The sequence below is a fragment of the Artemia sp. Qi Xiang Cuo genome, chromosome 14 (assembly GCF_049724085.1).
Source record: "Artemia sp. Qi Xiang Cuo chromosome 14, ASM4972408v1, whole genome shotgun sequence".
In the NCBI taxonomy this organism is placed as follows: Eukaryota; Metazoa; Arthropoda; class Branchiopoda; order Anostraca; family Artemiidae; genus Artemia; species Artemia sp. Qi Xiang Cuo.
The window spans coordinates 65,170,973-65,196,185 of NC_142807.1; the positions used below are offsets into that span (position 1 = coordinate 65,170,973).

At 34.6% G+C, this 25,213-nt stretch overlaps 1 protein-coding gene across 2 annotated transcripts in view; it reads left to right on the forward strand.

The window, feature by feature from the left end:
• The window catches only part of Gp93 (heat shock protein 90 Gp93), a 54,325-nt gene that overhangs the window by 2,772 nt on the left and 26,340 nt on the right, over positions 1-25,213 (forward strand). For both annotated transcript variants that reach the window (XM_089100450.1, XM_089100449.1), the window contains exons 2-7: positions 1,053-1,136; positions 4,520-4,680; positions 12,407-12,523; positions 14,909-15,107; positions 18,044-18,294; positions 23,793-23,959. In XM_089100450.1, the coding sequence (XP_088956576.1) occupies positions 1,053-1,136; positions 4,520-4,680; positions 12,407-12,523; positions 14,909-15,107; positions 18,044-18,294; positions 23,793-23,959 (979 nt within the window). The remainder of the gene's footprint in view (positions 1-1,052; positions 1,137-4,519; positions 4,681-12,406; positions 12,524-14,908; positions 15,108-18,043; positions 18,295-23,792; positions 23,960-25,213) is intronic.

The window sequence follows — 25,213 nt, forward strand, 5'->3', positions numbered from 1 at the left end:
TAATGGGCCTCTAGACCCTTTGGGATTTTTCTGGATTGTAGAGTTTTTTATATTTATTGAATAAAAGAACCTGAACTTGAAAAGGTATTAAATTACAATATCCTTTATTGCTTGAACAATTTCGTTTCCAACATTTTTTTTTTGTAATGTAATTAGCAAGGGGTAGATGGGACAGCCCCTCTTACATAGGGAATAATCTCTGTTCATTTTTAGTTTCAATGCAAATCCATACTTTCAGTTTAAAACCTGTTTTTGTATTCCTTTATTTCTGAATGCCCCCACCCATGGAGATTTTTTATAGGAGAATTCCCCTTTGCTTAAAAATTCCTCCTGTGGAATATCATGTATATAATGAAATGCACTAGCCCCCCCCCCCCCCTACACTCTTTTTCCCCAAGCCCATCCAATACAAATTTTGAGGTAGACATTTTTTTTAAATAGTTCAAAAGTCAGATAACAAAAACTCCAGTGTTGACACAACCCCTTAGGGCCAATAGGCAGTTGTTGTAAGTTATGTCCATGGGGCATATATGGTTCTTATGAAAGGGAGGCTCATAAATTTCAGAGAAGATTCATTTGATTAGAAGCTGAAAGTTCTAGTTCACTTTTTAAGAGTAAAAAGAGACATGAGAGCAACAAAACATGAATGAAAATTTAGCAAAATTTATCTTTTGGGAAAATGAAAATTTGTCTGGGAATCAACAAGCTTCTAATGTTAAAATTTTTACAAATGAGAATGGTTGTCAAATTTGGCTAGTTGGTTTTACTTGCTTATTTTCATGGTTTTAACATGGCAACACTGATGAAAAAGTGACACTGCCCTGAAAACATCATAATTTTGAAACAACCAAGAGAAACACTTGAGAAAATTGGAGTTTTCAAGCATGAACAGATGTAAGATGAATCTAGGGAGAAAAATGTTTTTGTTTTGATGTCCTTGGGGATTTAATAAAGCTCTATTCTTTCCCGTTTTCATTCAAATTCAGGTATTATATGAAAAGAATTTGTTATCAGCTATACAGTTAATGAGTTTATTTTGATTTTAATTTTAGGCTCTGTCAGAGCTGATGAAATTGATGACACTCTACCAACTGTTGAGGCAGACCTAGGTGCATCTAGAGAAGGATCTCGGACTGGTAAGAACACAACAATGATTTGGGGTTTAATTCATTTCTTACTTACTACTATTAGTGTCAGAGTTGTTAGAAATTAAGACTTTGGAATTGGTGAAAATAATCAAGCTCTGACTTCTGTAGTGTTTTTAGCCTTTTATTTTCAATGCTTTTGAGTTTTGCATCATGTTGGAATTTATACTTTCTTTGGAGACATGTAGGTATTTTCAGACTTCAAACAAACACTTAAAAATGGAAGTATAAAAAAGGTATTTTCATCATCTAGGGTTAAACAATGTTTTTATTAATGTCTAGAACCTATGTAGTGAAATTGCAATCAAATTTGGATTAAGAAATCCAGTTAAAATTTATATTCACGTATATTGAAGAATGCTGCAATTACTAGTATTGCTGCATTTTGAAACAAGAGCCATGTTTGTTTAACTGTAATCATTAAGACTTACACTGTGAGAACTATAAACTTTTGAAGCAGGGCTCCAAGCTTTATGCCTAAGTCTATGAGAGTTGGAAGTTGGGTTGTGAAAATTAATTGGAAAATTTGAAAATTAAAATTTCAAATTAAATTTGAAAATTAAAAAGCCAATTTGAAATTTAAAATCCAATTTTGAAATTTTAATTTGAAAATTAAAAGAGCCAAGTTTGTATGATTAGCAACAAAAAATTTTAAAATTTTCAAAAATGCTGAAAAAAGAATTTGTGAAAAAATGTATTTTTTTAAAATACATTTTTAATACATATTTAGAAAATACAGATTTAAATATACAGAATATATTGTTAATGCTTTCAATGCTTTTGAAACCAATTCCAATATATGCAAAATATATTGTTATATTTGTTAAGAATCCAGAAACAAGGCAATGAACTGCATCTAGAATCTAATGAAATCCTAATGAAAAAAGTGGTTTCTGCTGCTTGTGAGGTATTGCTCACTCCGGGAACTATGTTTAAACTTTAGTTTTTCAGGGTTGAAGGGGCAAAAAAGGTACCTAGGTTAGGTTATGTATTTAATATATGCTATGCTTTACTACTCCCCCTCCCCCACAATGTATTTTTAAATATGTATTTTGTTTATTTGAAAATTAAAAGAGCCAAATTTGCATGATTAGGTATAAAAGAAGTTAAGTAAAAAATGTTAAAATTTCAAAAATGCTGAAAAAAGAATTTGTCATAATCTTGGATATTGGAAAAAATGTATTTTTATTTTTTGCAAAAGTAATAATAGTATATTGTTAAACAGAATTTAATATTTTTTCGAAAGTGTTTATTTAAGCTACTATCTAATTTAAGACTATTATGATAAATAATAGTTTGAATAGGGATAAATCCTTTTATAAGGCAGTGAACAAAACAATAAAAAATATACTGGATATTTTGATCACATGTAGGCCTACAGTGATTGTCTTGCTGATGATTATCACTGTACATGTGATCAAATTATCCAGTATATTTTTTGATTGTTTTGTTCTTTATCTAATAAAAAGATTTATTCCTTTTATTGAAACATTTATTAAAGTCAGTTTGATTGATATTGAAAAAAACACCTTTTTTTTCTTTTTTGCAGCCATGGAAAAAGAATTGTTGGCAAAGGCCTTCTTTGTTTTGCAGTTATAATGCTAGTTTAAATGTCTATTAAATTAAATTTCAATTTTTTTTGTCTTTGATGTGTCATTAAGAAATGTAGCCTACTCTATCAAATGAAAAATGTTCTTTTGCACATCAGCTTGTTTAAGTTCATGATTTATTTGAGCCTGATAAGGATACTTTCAGTGGGGGTATAATGTCTTTGTGCACAGTATAATTGATTATTAAAACAAAATGAATAATTTAAAAGAGTAAGATATGACTGTTGATACATTAATATTCATTAATTCTCCTCTGATCCGTCATTTGCCTCCATTTTTCTTTTTTTTTTTTTTTTTTTTTGGGTGACTTATTTATATCAAATTATAAAAACTGTTAATCAACGAAAATGCAAATGCCTTATGGCATAATTAGGCGCATTACCTGTTACAAAGAAAAGGAAAATCTGTCATGCAGAATACATTTTCAGTCATTTAAACGGCTACATCTTACCAAAATAAATCAAGAAAGATAAAAACAACCTGACACTATAAAGTCGCAAAGTTTTTCTGTATTAAATTAAAAAACTGAACTCTATCACTGCACTTTTGAATGATGATTTTGATGATGTATGTGCAGAAGTTAATATGCTGAGGAAGCTATTTAACCATATTTTCAGAAATTTATTATAAAATTTAGTACAAAGTTAATTTTCGATTATTCCAGCTGTTAGTTTGCTCTCACCTGGAAAGAAAAATTTAATTTTTATTGAATGCTATTAACTTTTCGTCAAACCTGGAACAAACTCTTAAGTTACCATAATTAGAATTATTATTACTGTTCTTCTTGGTCAGTTTTGTATATGAACCAATATAAAGGTCCTTTCACTGCTTTGGAATGGTCTTTAGGACAGCTATTGTGGTTGGTATGAATTAAACAAGGTCTATGACGCCGTCTTCTTCCTTAGGATATTCACAGTGGTGGCCGGTGCTTACCCCCCCCCCCCCCCCGCGGAAATCTTTGGAAAATACCCCCCCCCCCGCGGCTGGCTGGCAAAAAAGACTTGAACTCTCAATTTTTATTGATCTAATGTGCACTTTCTGAAGTTTCTGCGACCATGAGAAAGAGGTGTGGATGAGGAAGGGGCAGTTCCCTCCCATACGGAATATATTCTGCTAATTTTGGGGTTCAGTGTTACTCTTTACTTTCATAATATTATCGTAGACCAGAAATATTCCCAGAATCATAAGGCAGTAGATATCAATTTCACGTTTTTTAAAGTTTCTTTTGTACCAAACTGCCCTGACCCCCCCCCCCCCCCGGTCCAACAAAATCCTGGTTACAGTCCTGGGGATCATACATCAGTTTCTACCTCCAACTTCCCCCCGTCTCTCGCTTAGAACTAATTTTGTTTTTATTTAATGGTTCAATCAGAGCTGGGATGTTTTGGCACTAAAATGCACCCTTTGAGGTATCTTCCTCCCTAACTACAAAACAATTAGAGAAACCCAATGTAGAAGTTTAAGTTTAAGTGCCTTTTTAAATTTGTAATTTGTCCATTACTTACAGATAGTATTTGTTATTGGGAAACATGCGAGCATTTTTCGCGGAGGAATTTTCTGCAGGGGGGGGGGATTTTCAGTGGGGTGTTAGTTTTTGGAAATAATTTTCTTCTAGCGAGGATGTATTTTTCGGGGGGGGGGGGTTAAACGACAATAACCATTCACACTAAGTTTAAAATTAAAGATGATAACTTTAGTTTTAGGGGGAAAATGGGGTTAATAATAGTCCTAACGTTTTATTGGATTGTCTATTCTTATTTTCAGATGATGAACTTTTAAAAAGAGAAGAAGAAGCAATCAAAATAGATGGCCTTAATGTCGCTCAGGTCAAAGAATTACGTGACAAGGCAGAGAAATTTGCTTTTCAAGCTGAAGTGAATAGGATGATGAAGCTGATTATTAATTCACTATACAGAAATAAAGATGTAAGTGATTCAAATTTTATCATTTCTTTTATGTTTCTTATATTTCATTACTGTTTATTTTTCTTTATTATTTCCACTTTTACTGCATTCAATGCTTATCCTGAAGTTTGATTCTCCTTGCTAACTAACAACTGTAATAACGAAATTGTTACTATATTACATTTAGTTTAGTAGTAAGAATTCTGGTTTTGAAAGCACAATTCAGTTATGCCATTGATTCTGTCAACTTTCACTGTCCCATTTTTTCTCCCTAGTAAAACAACTTGGAAACTAAATACAATCCTACTAACTAGAAAGAGCGGCTGTAGGCATTTACTAGAAGTTCAAGAAAGTTCAAGAGAATCTTCCTTCAGCATCAGAAACATACAAATCAACATGGTATTCACATGATGGTATGACAGCTAACCTTATTGATCATGTTATTGTAAACCAAAGACCGGCAGAATGAATGCAAGATACTAGGGTTATATAGGAGAGCTCTTATTGATGTTTAAAGTGAAGATCACCATCTAGTAGTTTCTAGGGTTAATTTAAGGTTGAAATTTTGGAAGGGTAAGTACCTTCCTGGAAGCTATGACTTCGATAGACTCCAGGATGAAAACTTGAGAGAAACTTCCCAGGAACAGTTGAACACCAAACTGGAGAGTTTAAAACTTGACAATGTAGAAGATGGATGGAATAATTTTAGGCAAATAATTTGTGAAGTTGATGATGGTGTCTTGGGAAAGAAAGTAATTGTACTTTGTGCAATATTTTATTCGTCATCCGAACCATTGATCTTGCTGCTTGACGTTTTCCTTATATCTTGTTGTGTTGACCTTGAAGTAGTAATTGCAATGGTGCCAACTCGCGGAAATGTAGTGGAGCGAGAGCAAATTATGGCCTGATGATTTCTTCTTTGAAGTTTTCCTTATATCTTGTTGTGTTAATCTTGAAATAGTATTTGCAGTGGTGCCAACTCATGGAAATAAGGGGGACGGGGGACAAATTTTTGCTCGATGTTTTCCTTATATATTGCTGTGTTAATTTTAAAGTTGTGCTCGCGGTGGTGGCAACTCGTGGAAATGGATGGGGGGGGGCAGGGTGACATACTTTTCTTTTGTTTGAAAAATATGAAGTAAAAAACACTTGTTTTCAAAACCAAATACTAAACTAGAGATGAAATTTGACAATGTTGAAGAGAATGGAATAATTTTAGCAAAATGTCTTTGGGAAGAAAGTTAGGAACATTAGTGAAAATGCTTTATGTTCAATAGAGAGGCGAAGGGGCTTGTACAAGAATTATCTGAATGATAGACCATGTGGAGATAAGAGGAATGTAAAGAAAGTGGAGAAAGCATTAAAATATGAACTAAGGAGGTGTGAAACGGAGGCCATGGATAAATTGCTGAGGATATGGAAGATACAGCTAGACAGTATAACAGTAAAATATTGTATAAAGGTATTTTCGAAGACCCCATTGTCTTTCCATGACATACAATTAACAGTTCAGATAGGGATTAAATCCGTCTAATAAAATGATTGTACTGGCATGTTAATAAATTGAGATGGAGTAGTCAATCTGAACTTGTCCCAATTTAAGATAGGAACGGGCCCATAATTAGTGATAAGGAAAGAGTTAGAGAGAGATGGGCAGAACATTTTGAGAATGTGCTAAAACGAGATACAGTTGCAGGAAAAGATATAGAGGAAAATGAAAGTTTGTTTTGTGAGGAAGAACTAGCGACAGTACTAAAAGGATTAAAAAATAATAAGGCTCCAGGTGCTGATAGTGTGGTAAATGAGTTTCTTAAATATGGTGGCACTGAGGTTATAAATAAGCTACTGAAGATTATGAACATGATTTTTGAGAAGGGAGAAGTATCTAGCGATTTTGGAAAACACCTGTATAAGAAAGTTGATAAGAGTGAGTGTGGTAATTATAGAGGCATTAGCCTGGTTTCTGTAGGTAGGAAATTACTTAGTATGATGATACTTATTAGACTAGGAGATGCTTTAGACAAAGTTTTGAAAGAAGAGCAGTGCGGTTTTAGGAAGGGTAGAGCATCTGTCAACCTAATCATCCTTCTTAGGTTAATAATTGAGAAGTGCCTGAGTCATCAAACACCTTTAGTTCTCAGTTTTATAGATTATGAGCAAGCGTTCGATTCTGTTGATAGAAGAGTTTTGGCGAAGGTCTTATCCTTGCTTAGTATACCAGACGAATACGTAAAAGTGATTAGTACTATGTAAGAGAATAGCGCTACTGTGGTTAAGGTAGGAAATGAGGTTAGTAGCTGGTTTCGTATTTAACTAGGAGTTAAGCAGGGTTGTGTTCATTCCCCATGCATATAGATCATTTTTGATGGGCTTTGTCTTAAGGAGCACAGGAAAGGCAATGGGAGAACACAGAATCAAATGAGGAAGAAAAATGTTCCTGGGCTTAGATCTAAGAATCCTAGATGGAAGTGTGAGTAAAGTGAATAAACTTTTAGAGGTTGTGTGAGTTCAGGTGCTAGAGTCAGGTTGAAAATTAATGTTCAGAAGACTTGAGTCGCAAAGGCTAGGAATAAGGTAAGACGAAAAAGCGACGTTGGGTAACCAAAAGATTGATTAGGTGGACAGCTTCACATACCTTTGTCGTACTATTAGTAAAGATGGTGGGTGCAGTGAAGATATTAAAAGTAGAATTGCCAAGGTTCAGGGTGTTCTATCACAGTTAAAAAAAGCTTGGAAGAATAGAAAGATAAGTGTGCGAAGCAAGGTTAAAATATTGGAATCTACAGTGATGACAGTGGTCAAATATGGTTCTGAAGCATGGGTGCTTCGAAAAACGGAAGAAGATTAGCCAGATGTCTTCCAGAGAATATGCCTACGGATTGTCCTGGGTACCCGGCTTCCTGACCATATTTCAAACAGTAGGTTGTCCGAAAACTGGTTCAATCCCACTTTCTAAGGCTATATTCAAAGAAAGGTTGATATGGCTAGGGCACGTTCTGCAGATGGAGGATGACAGATCGCCAAATATTTTCCTTTTCGGCCAACCGTCTAGGACTAAACGGAAAGCAGGTCGTCCTCGATTGGGGTGGGAGGAAGTCGTAAGGAAAGACTTAATGGAAATGGGAAATTCTTGCGAGGGTGTACAGAGGGAGGCTTTGAATGGATTGGGATGGAGGAGGGGCGTGCGTAACTATATTGGCCTCAGGCGGCTTGGTGTAGTAGTAATAGTAACCACCCAAAGGTTCATAGGCCGGTAAAAGCGCTGGAAGACGTATAATTCAATTATATACTAAATTAAAAGAAAAAAAAAAATTTAGAAAGATTAAAACAGCAATCACAAAAAAATGAATAGAAGACAAAAGTAGATACATTAAATAAATTAAATAGACTCAAAATAAATCAATCACATGCACAACAAAGAAAAATTGTAAAGATGGTAATCATTTTATAGACTTCAGAAGACTAAGGGGCTGGAGGAGGTAAGAAAAGGAGCTCAGTGGTGAACTGAAAAAAGTAAAAGTTTCTGTCTGAGGAGGTGGATAAAAATTGACAGCATTGTTAAGTGAGTCTGCTCGTTTACTTTTATCATTTCGGTTCAGCTGATTTGTCTTTGTCTTTTGGGAAAGTATTGTTTTTTCTACATTCTCTACGCACTATTTATCCTACTCAGGTGCCCCATTGATCCGACCCAGTTTTTAAAGCAGCATCATCAAAGTTGTGGCAACGGTCTTGCTCATAGAACCGACACAGTTCACGTCTTCCGTATGAATATTATCTTGATCGAGTGCTCCAATTGTCTATTTCTTATGCATGAAGAGGTTGGTAAACGTTGGCAACATTACTAGGTGCGTCTAATCGTTTACCTTCATATTTAGGTATGGCTGATTTGTTTTGCATTTTGGAAAACGATTGTTGCTATGCGTTTTGTTAGTACTATTTTTCCTACACGACTGCCCAACTGCCGTCTTTGGTGACTGATCCTGATTTTTAATTGCCGTGCAATCTTCTGACTTCTGTTGAATCTTTGATTCTTCTATACTTTTCTTATTTCTAGTTTCCACTAACTTTGCTTTAGATATATTTTACATATGACGGTTTGGATCGTGTGTATAATTGTGCCAGGATTCCCGTTTTTCGCATTACTACTTTGTTCTCTTCTTCACTTTTGAGAATTCGACTTTCCTCGGTACCTTTTAATCTATTAGGAGACAAATACGCATTGGTAGCATTGTTCGACGTGTTTTCTCGTTTACTTACGTCTTTGTTTTTTTTTTTATCGCCTTCAGTTCTATTCTGGTTATATGACTTTGGGCAATGATCTCGTGTGCAGTTGAGCCAGGATTTAAGTTTTTCGTCTGATGTTGCGTATAGTGCACTTTTTGCATTCAGTTTTCCTCGGTTTTTTTTTCATCACGAGGAAGTGGGTAGGAATTGGTTGCAGTGACGTAGTCGACTTGTTTGCTTTCATGTTGAAAATTAAATTTGTCATTAAGCATAGGTGTCTTATCATAAGTTTTATTGGTACTGTTCTCCTCATTCGTTGACGCAATTGACAAGCTAGATGACCGATTATGATCTTTAGTTTTGTTGTTATCTACTGACTTCAGCTGAGGCTTGGAATTCTTTTCACTTAGTTGAATTTTAGTTTCTAATAACTTGACTTCAGTCGCTTTTTGAACACGCACCGTCATCAAAAGAAAAATTAGAACCAATTAAACTTGGCAGTAAACTATCGGTTCTGCTTTTTCTTTTGATTACGGTATGCTGTCAGACATCTTGCAAGCACTGCTTTCCTCGCTATAAGGCATAGCTGCCGCATTCAAAAATAATCTTGATCTTCCAGGGGCTTGTGATCGTCTGGCTTCAATAGTGTCTGATTCTTGATCAGATATTTTCGAAATCACCACAAACTTCATTTAGTTGACATTTAGTAAACTTTTCGTTATAAACCATTCCTGAATCAGTATCAGATGCCGATTTTTCTCATTAGTTAGTTTTTGTTTTCAAAACATATTTTTTGACTTTTCGTTACTATAGTTACTTTTCGTAACCTTTCGTTGCCTCTCACTCACACGGACTATCTGTCATGACTTTTTCTACAAATAGCAATGGCTTGATACATGCCCGCAACTACTTGATTTTAATTCCCCTTTTACTAGATTGCAGCTGCGGCTTTTACAGCTACAGCTGCAACCTTGATAATTGATTTTTGCAGGTCAACATGGGCTCATTGCTAGAAATATCACAATCATAGCTTCCCACAGATTCTTTTTAGTCTATGGGTGCTTTTACGGGGCTCATTTGTTGATACAACTTGACTGAGGCATTGAACGAGGATCTTGCTGCAAGAGTTTTGGTTAAATTTCCAGTTTTTGCCTACAACAAGTATTTTCTTTTTCGACTATCTCCTTTCTTAGAGTTAGTTGGGCCAGTTCCGATGTAGCTTCTGGTTCTATATGTGATGTTGTCCTGCAATGTTGTATCATGTATTTTTTCGTTAAAGTTGGCAACATGCTCTCTAGTAATAATTACTTCAGCCTTGTAGTTCTGTCATTTTTTCACCAACAAATGTGTATTCTTTTGTATTTTCAATTCTTTGTTAAGATCTATCATTTATTGAAACTACCTTTAAGAAACCCTGAAATAGTCTGGTTTCTCAAGCGACTGTCCTTGCTGTGTCACACCTACATTCAAAAATCCTTTTGAATATTCTTATTTTGATGTTGTAGACGTATTTGCTTTTGAAAGTTTATATTTCTGTAGTTGGTGAAAGAGTGCTAGAACTTCCGATTTTCAAATCGAAGCCCTCACCTAAGCTTCTACAGTAACTGTTTCTACATGGAGAGATCAGAAGAAAAATCAATACATAGAACCCAAATCATACTTCAAATAATTCTCAAAATAATAAAAATAAGTCAGTAAAAAGAACAAAATTTCTTAAGCTAAAATCATCATAAGTAAATTCTGTTCTCTGTTCTTGCAGCGTAAATTGATCTCTGTTCTTGCACCGTAAATTATATCTTTTTGCATAGTGTAAAATTGAGTCTGTATTTTTTTTGGGGGGGGGGGTGGAGGAGGGGGGTATTTAAGATAGATGGAAAGCAGTGTTATAACTGCAAAAGTGGTTTTTGGTTTCTAGTAAATAAATTAAACATAATCGATAAATGCACTACATCATATAAATAAGTAAATACATCATAAGTAAATTTTCTCTTTCTCTGTTCTTGCACTGTAAATTATATACCGTAATCCTTGTCATTGCCATAAACGCTTTTTACTAGTAAACTCTGTCGCTTTGCTCGTGTATTGTAAACCATATACCGTAATCCTTTGTCATTGCCATGTGGTCAAATATGGTTCTGAAGCATGGGCACTCCGAAAATCGGATGAAGATTGCTAGATGTCTTTCACAGAATTTCACGGATTGTTCTGGGTACATAATTTCGAAGACCACACTGCCTTTCCATGACGATAAATAAAAGTTCAAATAGGGATAAAATCCTTTTAATAGACAGTGATGATGATAACAGTGATAGAAATTCACAAAAATACCAGATATTTCGGTCACTGTATATGTGACGGAAATATCTGGTATTTTTGTGAATTTCTATCACTGTTATCATTACTGTCTATTAAAAGGATTTTATCCCTATTTGAACTTTTATTTATTGTTCTGGGTACATATTTGACTGACCGCATGTCAAACAGTAGGCTGTACGAAAAGTGTGGTTCAATCCTGCTTTTCTAGGGCTATAATAAGAGAAAGGTTGAGATGGCTAGGTCGCGTTCTGCGGATGAAGGATGACAGATTGCCGAAGGTTGTTCTTTTCGGCCAACCGTCTAGGGCTAAACGGAAAGCAGGTCGTCGTCGTCTGGGGTGGGAGGACGTGATAAAGAAAGATTTAAAGAAATGGGAACTTCGTGGGACGGTGTAAAAAGGGAGGTTTTGAATAGATTGGGATGGAGGAGGAGCATGCGTAGCTGCGTTGGCCTCAGGCGGTTTGGTGCTGCGGTGAGTTGTTAGTAGTAGTAGTGGTGGTTTAGCAATATATGTAAAAAGTGGATTTATTGTACAGATTAGGTCGGTTTTAGCGGTAAATTATGAAATGAAATTTGAGTCTATGGTTCTTGATGTGAGTAATGCAAATTATAAGTTTACCGTAATCCTTGTCATTGCCATGTGGTCAAATATGGTTCTGAAGCATGGGTCCTCCGAACATCGGATGAAGATTGCTAGATGTCTTTCACAAAAATTGCCTACGGATTGTTCTGGGTACATATTTGACTGACCGCATGTCAAACAGTAGGCTGTACGAAAAGTATGGTTCAATCCTGCTTTTCTAGGGCTATAATAAAAGAAAGGTTGAGATGGCTATGGCGCGTTCTGCGGATGAAGGGTGATAGATTGCCGAAGATTGTCCTTTTCGGGCAACTGTGTAGGGCAAATCGGAAAACAGGTCGTCCGCGATTGGGGTGGAATGAAGTCATAAAGAAAGACTTAAGGGAAATGAAAAGTTCCTGGTAGGGTGTAAAGAGGGAATATATTGGAATAGAGGAGGAGCTTGCGTAGCTGTGTTGCCTCAGGCGGCTTAGTGTTGCAGTGAGTTGTTAGTAGTAGTAGTATTAGTAGAAATTCCTCTCCTCTCTTGATTTTTGCTCTCAGTGGCTCCTTATTTCTTCTAAATGTGTGTTTAAGGTGGAGCATAAATAGAGGCAATATGCAATTTGACATTGAATTTTATTTCAGATATTTTTGCGTGAATTAATCTCAAATGCTTCAGACGCACTTGACAAGATCCGTCTTTTGTCTCTGACAGACAAATCTGTACTATCAGCCACAGAAGAATTAAGTATTAGAATCAAGGTAATTTCTATTTTTTTTTATCTGACGTTGTTTTCGCTTTCCTTTTCTTTTTAATTGCATTCTAAATTGTGTTTAGTGTGTATGATATATTTCTGGTAGATTAAAATTTTCTAATAAATAGTGCTTATCTAAGGATTTTCTGAGAATAATTTGTTATAAATGTGTGATATTATTTCCAGTGACTTCCGTTGTAGCAGTGGCGTCAATTCACGAAATTTTAGGGGGATGGGCAAAATATATTTTTTATTATCCCGGGGGGGGGGAGCAAATCTGTGTTGTTTTTTTTACTTTTTTAGTGAAGATACCAAAAAAGGACATTTTAATGAAAAAACCACAAGAAAGGTGTTTTTTGAAAATCTTAGGGGGGCACAGGCTCCCCCTGCCCCTCCCCTAATTGACGCCACTTTGGAGTAGTTGTGACCCAGTTATTCTAGATCAATGGAAATTACAGAATGGATCTACGGATGAAATTAATACTAGTAAGGTGTTTTCTATTTACTCCGTTAATCATAAGAATTAGAGAAGGTTCTGTGGGCATAGGTCTATCACCTGTGTTGGTTTTGACAAGTGTTCGCTTCCGTCCTGCTTTCCCAAGAGGCTTTGGCGTGGTGGCTCCAAAGACTTGAGCCTTCTCAGCTAGACTTGTCTTTTTATTTTCAAATGTGCTGAGAAAAAAAATGTAGTTTTTTGGGAAAAAATTGCATCTTTTTTAGTCTAATTACTTAGAAAGGACATTAGTACTTTCAATTTCCAACTCAATGAGCCCCTTCCTAAGTTTCTATGACCACCCTTTCTGTACAAAGTGGCCGGAGGGAGGGGGAGGGGAATAATAAAAAATGTATGAAGACGCTTCGCCCTTCACGAAATCCTCCCCAACAGGGTTCATACTTATAGATTTAGTTTTTAGGAAACGGGTGGAATTGGGAACTTTAAAAAAAAACAGATTCGAATTTGAACTGTAATTTCTTGAAAGTTGAATCATATACGGGAAATTTTCGAAGTTCATCTTGACAATTCTGAGGGGAGGTTACGAAGTTGAAAGTTGTAAAAAAAAAAAAAAAAAAAAAAAAAAAAAAAACAGATCCGCTCCTAGTATCATTTGCGTAGAAGAAATCGGAGTACAGCATACTAAAAGGTTTATTATTAACTACGGGTCTTAAAGAGCATTATGATGCCCATGGCTCAAATTCAAATCCTGACTAATGCATGGACCTTTCAGAGGTAAGTTTGACCAAGTCCATGAAAAACTCGGGGGCAAAATTGAAAAGAAGATTTGGGTTGGTTTTAATTTTAATGCACTAATTTTAATACACCTTGTGGATAATTTCTGTATTTTTATATATTAAATTTTTTTTTCTTATACCTATATTAATCATAGATGTATCTTCTTATATAGAAAGAGTAATGTAGATTGAAGTGAGACTTAATGACACAAGTCTAATACAGTTTCTAATAAAATTTTAATGTAACAAAAAAAAATGCAAGGAAATTTTAGAATGTGATGTTTCTCAATTCCAGTTCTTTTCAAGTTAAGACTATGATTAAGAAAGAGAAATGAAAGAATAAATATTTAGCCAAGAACAGTTCTAATAACTGAAAAAGAGTCTTTGAATGTGAAAGCTTTAAACTCTATTCGATGGGGATGAAAGTCCCAGCCCACATCCAAGAGTTTTTTTTTGCTTTAGGTTTTTTTCTTTTTCTTCAGTTTCTTTTTTTCTTCACTAGCACTTGCAAAAATAATAAAGTATATAAAACCGTAAAATACAAACAAAAGAAAAAAAAACTACATAACCTATAGAATGTATACCATATAAGCAGAATTTGTAAAATGCTTAATTAAATTCATGCTGGAATGTGACGGTTTCTCTCTCGCTGTGCATTTTTTATTATTATTATTATTTTTTGTAAATTACAACATTACGGAGATAGGAAAGAATTTAGTTTAGTTTTTATAAGTTGCATAGACGAGCTATGGTTCTAACTTGAATCGTGGATAGTTTAGTACCTTTTCTTCTGTAAAGTAAATTTTCCACACTGGAGAGTTTTTCTTGCTCTGGTTTGTTTTTATTTTCTCTTCTTTTCTGTTTCTTTTTTCTTCATTAATGCACTATACCACTTGCAATAATTATAAAATATCATAGATATTTTAGTAGCTTTTCTTCTGTATTTCAGCTTTCTTCTTATTCCTCTTTAAAAGAAAAAAAATAATCAAATATGCTTCAAAATTCTTAAATTATTTTTTGCCAAAAACAGATCTTCGGATATTTTTGTGTCACGTGTATAATTATTTTTGTTGTTTTTATCAGCGATTTTATTTCTACGGTTTTGGTCTTATTTACTACAACTCCCGTTTTGTTATAGTTACTCAAATTTTGTATATTTTAGGCTGACAAAGATAATCACATTCTCCATATAACCGATACAGGTATTGGAATGACAAAAACCGATCTAGTTAACAATTTGGGTACTATAGCTAAATCAGGAACTGCCGAATTTTTAAGCAAGTTAGCCTCGGGTGAAAATAATGCCGAAGCAAGTGATTTGATTGGTCAGTTTGGCGTTGGATTCTACTCAACTTTCTTAGGTGAGATATCTCTTTATTTTAATTTATTTTATCATTACCCAAGTTAGAGACATTTACTATTAGAATATATGTCAGATTGGGACATTAGGATATTTTCTGAATTTTCCTAAAAATTAGCTTGGCCAGAAAATTAAGTCGATATCTTAGCTATATATGCAACCGTCATCAGCGAAATACAATATAAACAAATAAAAAGGCAGCAAACTTACTTAAAAAAAACCTCATTGACAAAATAAATTTAAAAACTATAATCATAAAATAAATCTCGAAAGAGTCTCATCTTCATCCCCTCACATAGATTCAGTCAAGACTCAGAGTGGTTGACGTGGAATCGAGACGGAGAGTGGTCTTTGTCTGCATTCACGACAGTAATTGTTGCTATTGGAGCTCTGTTTGCGCAGTGAAGGATCCAGGGGGGCGAGAGGCGCCCCTTCGTAACGTAAAGTAGTGTAATTTACTTAATTAACGCAAGATTGCGTTAATTAAACTTTCTCCTAAGGCAAGTTTATCGGTTCAACCTATTTTGCCCCTCCCCCCTAAAAAAAATCCTGGATCCGCCCCTGTGTTTGCGTGTGTTCGGACAGCTTTGAAGCAGTTTTCTTATTCATGAAAAATCACAAAGGGTCGATTATACAAAAAAAAGCAGTAGCAGAAAACGAAACAGTTAGTTTAATTCTGTTACGGCTTTTAATTAATTAATTAAGAATCGTGCCTTACTTGACAATTATTATTTAAAAGGCGAGAAAAAAGAGACTGCAAAATAGTGAATGCAGGAGATAGGTTATTTAGAATGTTTAGTTCCTAAACATTAAACGTCTCTAAAGTGCACTCTTTAGGTCCAGAAAGTCAATCGAGCTCTAAATCGATATTATTTCTTAAAAAAAAAACATGACTGTTCACATGAAAATGGCCCCAAAAAGAAAAAAAAAACTAAATTTCAAATCACATTTGGTTAAAAAGAAAAAAAATACTTAGGCTAGAGGGTAGTATAGTCCATTAAAGCTTCCGAAAACGGATGAATTCTCTGAAAAAAAAAATCGGCAAAATCTATACAATACGGACTTTTTGGGAGGTTGGGGGGGGGGTTTAGAACAGGATATAGCCCCATATCCTACGTACGTACCGGATCCGCAGGATACTCTTGAGTGTAATCTCTAGTTAACAATTTCACTCTAGCTATCGATTTGAATGAAACAAGTTACATTTTTTATTGATATACTTTTTATGATCCTTTAGCGCAAGATAAGGATTTTATTTTCAAAAACTTTGCTAAAATCCTATGTAAAATGGCAGGAAGGAAAGATCAGAAAGGGAAGGAAAGGTCTAAAATGGCAGAAAGGAAATGCATTACTTAAAATAAACAAATTGGGGCTATGAGTTTCCTAAGATGGACTAAAAGAATCTCATAGGAAGAGAAACAATAAGAGAAAAACTACATTGTATTGTAGAAAGTGTGATGCTAATTTTTCAATTTAAGATGAAATAATTCTAAATCCGAATGACCTGCCTTTACAGGAACACATTCAGGTATTGCATATCTTTAGAAATTTTTAAAATTTGGGCAATTTGAGCCCTGGGGTTCGATACTATCTGCCGAACGGTTCAGTGGCATACTTGCTACCTGTCCCTGTAGAAAAGACCCAGCAATTGGCAACGCCCTGTAGAGGAGCTAGAGGTTTTTATTAGATGGCTCTTCACACTTTTATTTTAAAATTGGATGAGGTCTTGAATAGCGGAAACAGTCGTCTATCGTCGTCTACAACACCTTTCGTCCTCTAAAATGATAAGTTTGGATATCTAGGTTTAGTTACGTTTGTAGGACAAGCAGTAGCCTTGGAATTCGTTGTTGAATATAGTTCAACTAGCCACAGAGCTTGTCTGACGACGGGCTGACATGATGTGAAAATATAGCGTATGCTCTTTTGTGAATACCTGAGAAAAAATGGCTTGTCCTCCTCCCCCAAGCATGAAACTATAAGTCTCCTTGTGTCCCAACTAAGCAATTTTAACTAAATTTCAAGGATCTGAAGTGAGAGTAGGGGATGCATTCACTAAAATGCCCATTATCCTAAGTTAAGGCCAGTTTTCATCTGGTATTGTAGGGGCAAAACTGAAAGGAAGTGGCCAATGAACCCGGGAACACGTTTTTTCAAAAAAATGCGAAAAAGCTCGTGTTTCCATTTACTAATTAAATTGGTGTTGAAGAACCCCAAGTAAAAAAGATGCTTTTCGGTTTTTTTAGAGGCCTATATGCTTAGTAGCCTTTGGTCTGCAAAAAAGTTGGTGTATCATAGACTGTTGAATTTTTCTCTAGTTTTAAAAAAAAAAAATCAGCCTTTCAGTTTAATTTTTAAAGAATTAAGCCTCAAAAATGAATTTTCTTTATGTATTCAAAGAAAGATGATGCCTACTCTACCATATGGGGCTCCATCAAGACATCCGGAGTTGAAGAAGAAGAATAAAGAAATATCATTAGGAGTTCTGATCTCCAAACCTTCTACTACCCTATAGATGCTACTATACCATACGCGGCTCCACCAAGAGATCTAGAGTTGAAGAAGGAAAAGGAAGAAGTACCATGAGAAGCTCTGATCTCCAGGCCTTCTACTACCCTATAGATACTGCTCTACCTATACTACCCAAATTTCTACCGCTTTATAGATACTGCTCTGCTGTACGCGGCTCTATCAAGAGATCTAGTGTCGAAGAAGAAGAAGGATGAAACATCAGGAGGAACTGTGATCTTCAAGCCCTCTACTACTCTATAGATACTACTCTACTATACGGGGATTTATCAAGAGATCTAGAGTTGAAGAAGAAGGAAGAAACATTGTGAGGAGCTCCTCCACACCTTCTACTACCCCATAGTTACAAGTTTCTGAAATACGCGTGATGTCAGTGTTGTAATTATTTCCTAATATTGTTAATTATTCTAGTCGCTGATCGAGTTGTTGTAACAACAAAGAATAACGATGACAAACAATATATATGGGAATCGGATTCGAACCAATATTCCATTGTGGAAGACCCTCGTGGCCCTACTCTGAAGCGTGGCACTCAAATCAGCCTTCATTTGAAAGAAGAGGCGTGGGATTTCCTTGAAATAGACACAATTAGGAATCTAGTTCAAAAATACTCTCAGTTTATCAACTTCAATATCTATTTGTGGAGCAGCAAAACAGAGCAGGTACTCTTGCTTTTACTTTTCTTTATTGTGTATCCCCTTAAAATTGTATCTCTCTCTCTCTCTTTCTCTCTCTCTCTCTTTCTCTCTCTGTCTCTTTCTCGCACCCATTAGAATATATTCGTAATCCTGTAGACACTGCAACCCCTTAAAGTAGTTTGAGAATTGCTTCGCAACTTAAATTTATAAACGTATCTGTGCATGAAAAAAAAATCTACCAATTTTTAGACATTTGAAGAAGAAGAAATCATTTGGTCATGAAGGGAGCAGCAAAATGGAGCAGAATCTCTTTTTGGGCTTTTTTTTCTGAAAATGGATTGGGCTTTGCATAACTTTATCTTTTTAACTCGTTTTGCTCAACTCATCGTCTTTTTCATTTATGTATTTATATTTGATGTATTTATGTATTAAAAATTTGATATCTATGTTATGCGAAGTTCAATCCCTTTTTTCTCCCCTCGTTTTCCCTTATATTCATAGATTCTCACGTTTTTTTTTTTACTTTTTAGTCCATTTTAAAAACGTGCTTCTTTTTTTTCATTCTTTTTAGACCGCCATCTTTTGAATAATTCAGGCAGTTTAAACGGTCTTTCATTCTCAAAAAAGGCAATAAAACGGTGTAGTTTCCTGCTTTATGGTAAGTTTAGAGGGTAATGGGATCCTTAGTGAAGTTTCTATGTAAATTCGTTCTAAATGATAAGTATAAAATATATTCAGGATTAATGCAAAAAGAAATTATTTAAGAAAACAAACACTTGAAATCAAAAATTTTATTTTAGGTAAATCTAATTTAAAACTTGTTTATCGGTTGATTTCTGTATTCATGCTTCGGCCCATGCTCTGACCATTAGAGACAAAATGGGTAATCATTTCCTGGTTTGTCAGTTGTTCGCAAAAATCGTCATATCTTTTGGTCCCCCCTCTCCCTGTCCTATGACAAATCACGGTCCTGGATTCATGTTTTTGGTATATTTGGTTACTCAGAGCCATGGGTATCTATGGCTTTCCAGTTAGAGCCCTAAAAGGTTACTGGTGCCAAGTATTACCTGTTACCGATGGACAATTTGCGGGTCAAGGACACTAGATACATTTACCGTCCATGTGCATTCTGAACGTTCTGCTCATGGAACATCAAAATCCATGATTCCCAGCGTGGGGTGCAGACCCCACCGATGGGGTATGGCAATACTTTTGTAGGGCATGGGCATGAAGTGCACCCTTTGGCTGACTAAACTTTAGAGACCTTATTTTGAAAAAAAATTCAGTTGAATGACGTCACACTCAAATGCATTTCAAGAGCAGAAAAGATACATGATAGTGCTGCAATGACTTTATATCCGGGTTGCAGCGGTAGCTAGCAACCTAGTAAGAGACGATCACGTCCAATGTTAAGAAATATAAAAACCCATAGTTCCTAAAAAAGGAGTCAGATCAAAACAAAAAGTACACCATTAGAACCGCCTTGTCCGAAACCCCTGTATAGGAAACTTTCTGTCCCTTGGCTTGAACAGAAAGGGAAATATATTGGCTTGAAAATCAAGAAAAGTGGCAGCTACTACAACATTCTTCCTAAACGGGATATTTTTTTCTTTTTTTTTTTTCTTTGTTTCCAGAGATAGCTTGGCACTGGAACATCGTAGAGGGTTGTTCAATAGCTCATTTTAAAGGAAATTAATTGGGTTAAAAACCTTTTGTAACTAAAATAAATTATTTCTAAAAGAGAATAAATTTTTCCACCAAAAACTGCATTTTCGATGTCTTTTCACACTGCAGTCTTTCAAACATAATCGTTTACCAGCGGTAAAATTTGAACCCACGCCTCCAAAGAGACTGGTGGCTAACACCAGTGCCTTGGACCACTCGGCCAGGTTGCCTCTCATAAATAATATATATGTGAATCCGGGTTGCAGCAGTAGCTAGCAATCTAGTAAGAGACGATCAGTCCAATGCTAAGAAATATAACAAAACTCCTAAAAATAGAGTCAGATCAAAACAAAAGTACATCATTAGAATTACCTTGTCTGAAACCCTACTAGATAAATATTGAATGTCGTCATAGTTTTTATAATAAAGAACGACCTCTAGCCTATACTAAATTTTATACGCCACTTAATTATAGTATAGTTTAGTAATTCAACAGATAGCATGGCACTGGAACATCGTAGAGAGTTGTTCAATGGCTCATTTTAAAGGAAATTAATGGGGTTAAAAACCTTTTTTAATTAAAACAAATTATTTTTATTACATTAAGAAATTTTAATTATGTTCCTTAAGAAATCATCATAAGTAAAAATTTCCCATACGGAAATTGAACTCAAGCCTGCTGGGTGAGAGCTATCCCAACCTCTAGACCATATAGGATATATTAAAATATCCAATTTTATATTAAAGGACGATCATTAGAAAAGCACACCATTGCATATATTGGACTGAGTTAGTATTTCAGTTTAGAATCGCTAAAGTTATTATGTAAACTGCAAAAATATTTATGATGTCTGAGCAATAATTTTAATCTTTTCATTCAAACTAACAAAATACCTGAAAATTTTTTACATTAAAAGACGATCACTGAAATAACAAACCATTCCATACATTGGACTTAGTTAGATAATTGATTGTTTGAGTTTCGTCTCTTACTATTTAAAAGAAGAAAAAGCCGTAGGCTTTTTCCTGTTTGTATTTATAGTGAAAAAACGAACTCAAGTCCAAAGAAACTGAACCCTGTGGTTCATTCATATTATCTTCATTATTTTAGCTAGAATGTCAATAAACAAGTTTCTTTTTTAAATTTTAAATTGAAAAGATATTGCTTTTAATTCAACATATTAAAAGTTCTCCCCGACGGGGAATCGAACCCCCTTCTCCCAGGTAACAAGTGGGCATGCTTACCATTAGACTATCGGAGACTTATAAAATAAAAGTTACATATAAGATATGTTACAATAAGGAACTTTAACTCATAGTAACTTAAGTATTAAATCAAACGGTTCGCTGTCATAGTAAAGAGCTGTGTAATTTCTCATTTTAAATTATAATAAAGATTACAGTATTTATATTATACATCATTATAAATTATAAAAGGTTCAAATATTCGAAGATTATAGAGTTAAAAATTTTCCCACACCGGTAATCGAACCCGAGCCTGTTTTATAGTAAAGAACGAACTCTTGCCCTTAGTTACCTATGTCTTGTCAAATTAGCTAATTAATTTCACCTGATTTTGTTTTAAAAATAATTCCCACACCGGGATTCGAACCCAAGCCAATTGGTTGAAAGCCAACTATCCTAAACCACTAGATTATATTAAAGAACGACATTATATGCATGCTGACGTAACACATCATGGTTGAAGCAGTAGCTGCAACCTAGTGGAATACGAACCATAGCCCACTAACCAAAAGTTTTCAAACAGTTCGTGGTAGCGAACTATCGAGCCAGTGATCCTATAATGTCACAAGAGGGCTCATTAGAACGTACATTAAAAGTTCTAGTGCCCTTTTTAATTAAAAAACAAAAATAACTTTTTACAAGAAAAACTGCATTTTTGCTGTCTTTCATAATGCAGTCTTCTCAAACATATTTGATTTTTGAAGCAATCAAACAGTTCGTAATAACAAACTGTATAGTAAGAGTGAATCGCCTCAATAGTAACCGCAACTTTAAAAAACGAAATTTTAATACCAGTAGATGCATCAAAAGAATCGGATTTTTACGCTGATTTTAAACATTTAAGTTTTGTTAAGTATTATATTAAAAGACGATCATTAGGAGGTCAAACCATTACACATATTGGACTCAGTTAGCTGCCTGGTTCTTTGAGGTTCGTCTCTTCCTATTCCAAAGAAGAAAAAGCCATTGGCTTTTTCTTATTTGTAATCAAATCATAACATATAACGAATATAAAGTTATTATGATCATATTGAAAAGGTTACTGTTACAATATGTTTATATGTTACATATGTTACGTAAACTGAAAAATGTTTATGGTATCTCAGCAATAATTTGAATCTTGTAATTCAAACTAAAAAAAATACCTTAAAATTTTAAAATTAGCTCTAATTTTTATTAGGTCCTAAACGCGAAATTTAATGTGTATTTCCATAAAAAAAATCAATTTTTTTATATTTTTGTTTTCAGTTCAGTATATATATGAGAATTGAAGTTGTTTTGTTTTAAATTTTCCATTAAAGTCAAACAGTTGGTGTTAACGAATTGTATAGGAAACGCGACTCGTCTCAATAGCAACTGAAACTCTAAAGAATAAAATTTCGATACCAATAGATACATCAAAAGAATCTGATTTTTATGCTGATTTGAAATTTATAAGTTTTGTCAAGTTTTTACATTAAAGGACGATCATTGAAATAACATTATCCGGGTTGGAGCGGTTTATAGTAAAGAACGACCTCTTGCCCTTAGTTACCTACTATGTCTTGTCAAATTAGCTAATTAATTTCATCTAATTTCGTTTAAAAATAATTTCCGTACCGGGATTTGAACCCAAACCAATTAATTGAAAGCCAACTATCCTAAACCACTAGACCATATGAGATATATATAAAAGGTAATTAATTGTTTTATGATCTCTTATAGCATAAAGTTCATCGGATATAGCTGAATGGATATTAAGTTCTAACATTCAAGGAATGATTAGGGGAGGTTGAAGCAGAACATCCAGGTTGTCAAAAGGGTTTGTGTCTGCAATGTCTAAGCAAAAACTATGGATATTAAGTTCTAACATTCAAGGAATGAGTAGGGGAGGTTGAAGTAGAACATCCAGATTGTCAAAAGGGTTTGTGTCTGCAATGTCTAAGCAAAAACTATGGATATTAAGTTCTAACATTCAAGGAATGATTAGGGGAGGTTGAAGTAGAACATCCAGGTTGTCAAAAGGGTTTGTGTCTGCAATGTCTAAGCAAAAACTATGGATATTAAGTTCTAACATTCAGGGAATGATAAGGGGAGGTTGAAGTGGAACATCCAGGCTGTCAAAAGGGTTTGTGTCTGCAATGTCTAAGAAAAAACTATGGATATTAAGTTCTAACATTCAAGGAATGATTAGGGGAGGTTGAAGTAGAACATCCAGGTTGTCAAAAGGGTTTGTGTCTGCAATGTCTAAGCAAAAACTATGGATATTAAGTTCTAATATTCAAGGAATATTGTATAAAAGGTGTTGTTTTCAGACAATATTTTTAATTAGTATAACATTTGCCTAGAGGACGACCCAAAAAAGATACAAAGTTAATGCCCTTCTAAGCTTTCTTCAGGTAGATACACGTAGAATTTTGAATAACAAAATTTGTATATCACGAGAATTTCATCGGTATTTTAGAAATGCCTAAATGGGGCATGGCCCAAAATCAACCGGGAACCACTGATTTAAATCTTGTTGGGCTTTTCAACATAATTTTACTGGTAATATAAGTGTGGCCTTGGGTGAATATGGCCTTGGGTGTGTAAGGCCTTGGGTGAAAAAATATTCAGTCTGTTGATTGTTTCAGGTTGAAGAGCCGATAGATGAAGATGAAGAAGTTGCTGCTGAAGAAAAGAAAGAGGAAGATGAAGAAGGTGCTGTTGAAGAAGAAAAGGAGCCAAAAACAAGAAAGGTCGAGAAGACAACCTGGGACTGGGAACTGTTGAATGATGCCAAACCAATCTGGACTAGAAAGTACGTGTTTTTAGCAAGTCTTTTTGTCCAATTCATATTTGTATTTTTCTTTTATTAACAGCGAACCCTGTCATAAGACAGGCATACAAAAGAAAAATATTCTGAAAAAGAAAAAAAAAGTGTACTCTTTTTATAGGATCGGAGAAAATTATGTTGCTCCCTTTCCCAGCACAAATTTTGGAGTCGTTCTCTTACTCTCCAACAAAAATGTCACTGTAAGTTTAAACTCGACCCCCAAACAGAGACATAACAGGGTAAGCTTAACATAGTGTTGACTTCGGAAATAATCATTTATTGGGAAAAAAATAGCATGTACGCGGGATAGATCTGTACGCGTGAAATAATCTCAGTGTCGGGCATTTTTCCAAAATGGCAGCTTTTGCCAAAATAATAATAATTAATATATTCTTAATATGAAAATTAATAATTAGTAATATTTAATAAAAATTAATATATTCTAAAAACAAATATTCAAAAAAAGATATTTCTTTTAAATTATTCTATTTTGAGAGAGAAATTCATTTTTATTAAAGACCAATATTCACAAAAAAAATCATATCAAACAGAGCTTCCACGTGAAAATCTATACAGATTTGTTTATGGCAGGACTCACTATTTTACTCATTACTAAATACAATCATATAAATAAATAATAAATAAACCTCATGGGAACCGCGAACTAATACTTGCACAAGATAGAAGACAGAATACAGCCCCCCCCCTCGCCCATCCTTATTCATTAAGAAATTCTTTATCCTATTTTTAAAAGAGGACACACTCTCAGCCATTCTAGTGCTTTCCGGAAGACTGTTCCATACCGAAACATCCACATGCCTAAATACAAAACTAGACCTAGCAGTGTGTCGTCTCTCATGTACTAGGTCCGCAGAATTCCTTGTATCATAAGAATGGTACGCAGAATTCGATGATAAAACATCACAATAATAATTAGGTGCTAATTTATCAGCAACATTATTTTTAACATCAATTCCAACATTTGAAAAATATTTACAAAAATCATCACTAACACCTTTCTTACCTTTAACTTGTTTTTCACCGACTACAAGTTCATCCACTGGGTTTATAATGTTATTACCACGTAGTGCCTCATTTATCACTTGCCAAGTTCCCTTAACATTAAATATTATTATAATATATCATAAAAATAAAAGATAGGATCAAAACATCAGGATAGGACAAAATCCATGACCTAGAGACAGGGAGTCTTCTGTTCTACCATCTGAGCCAGTCGAG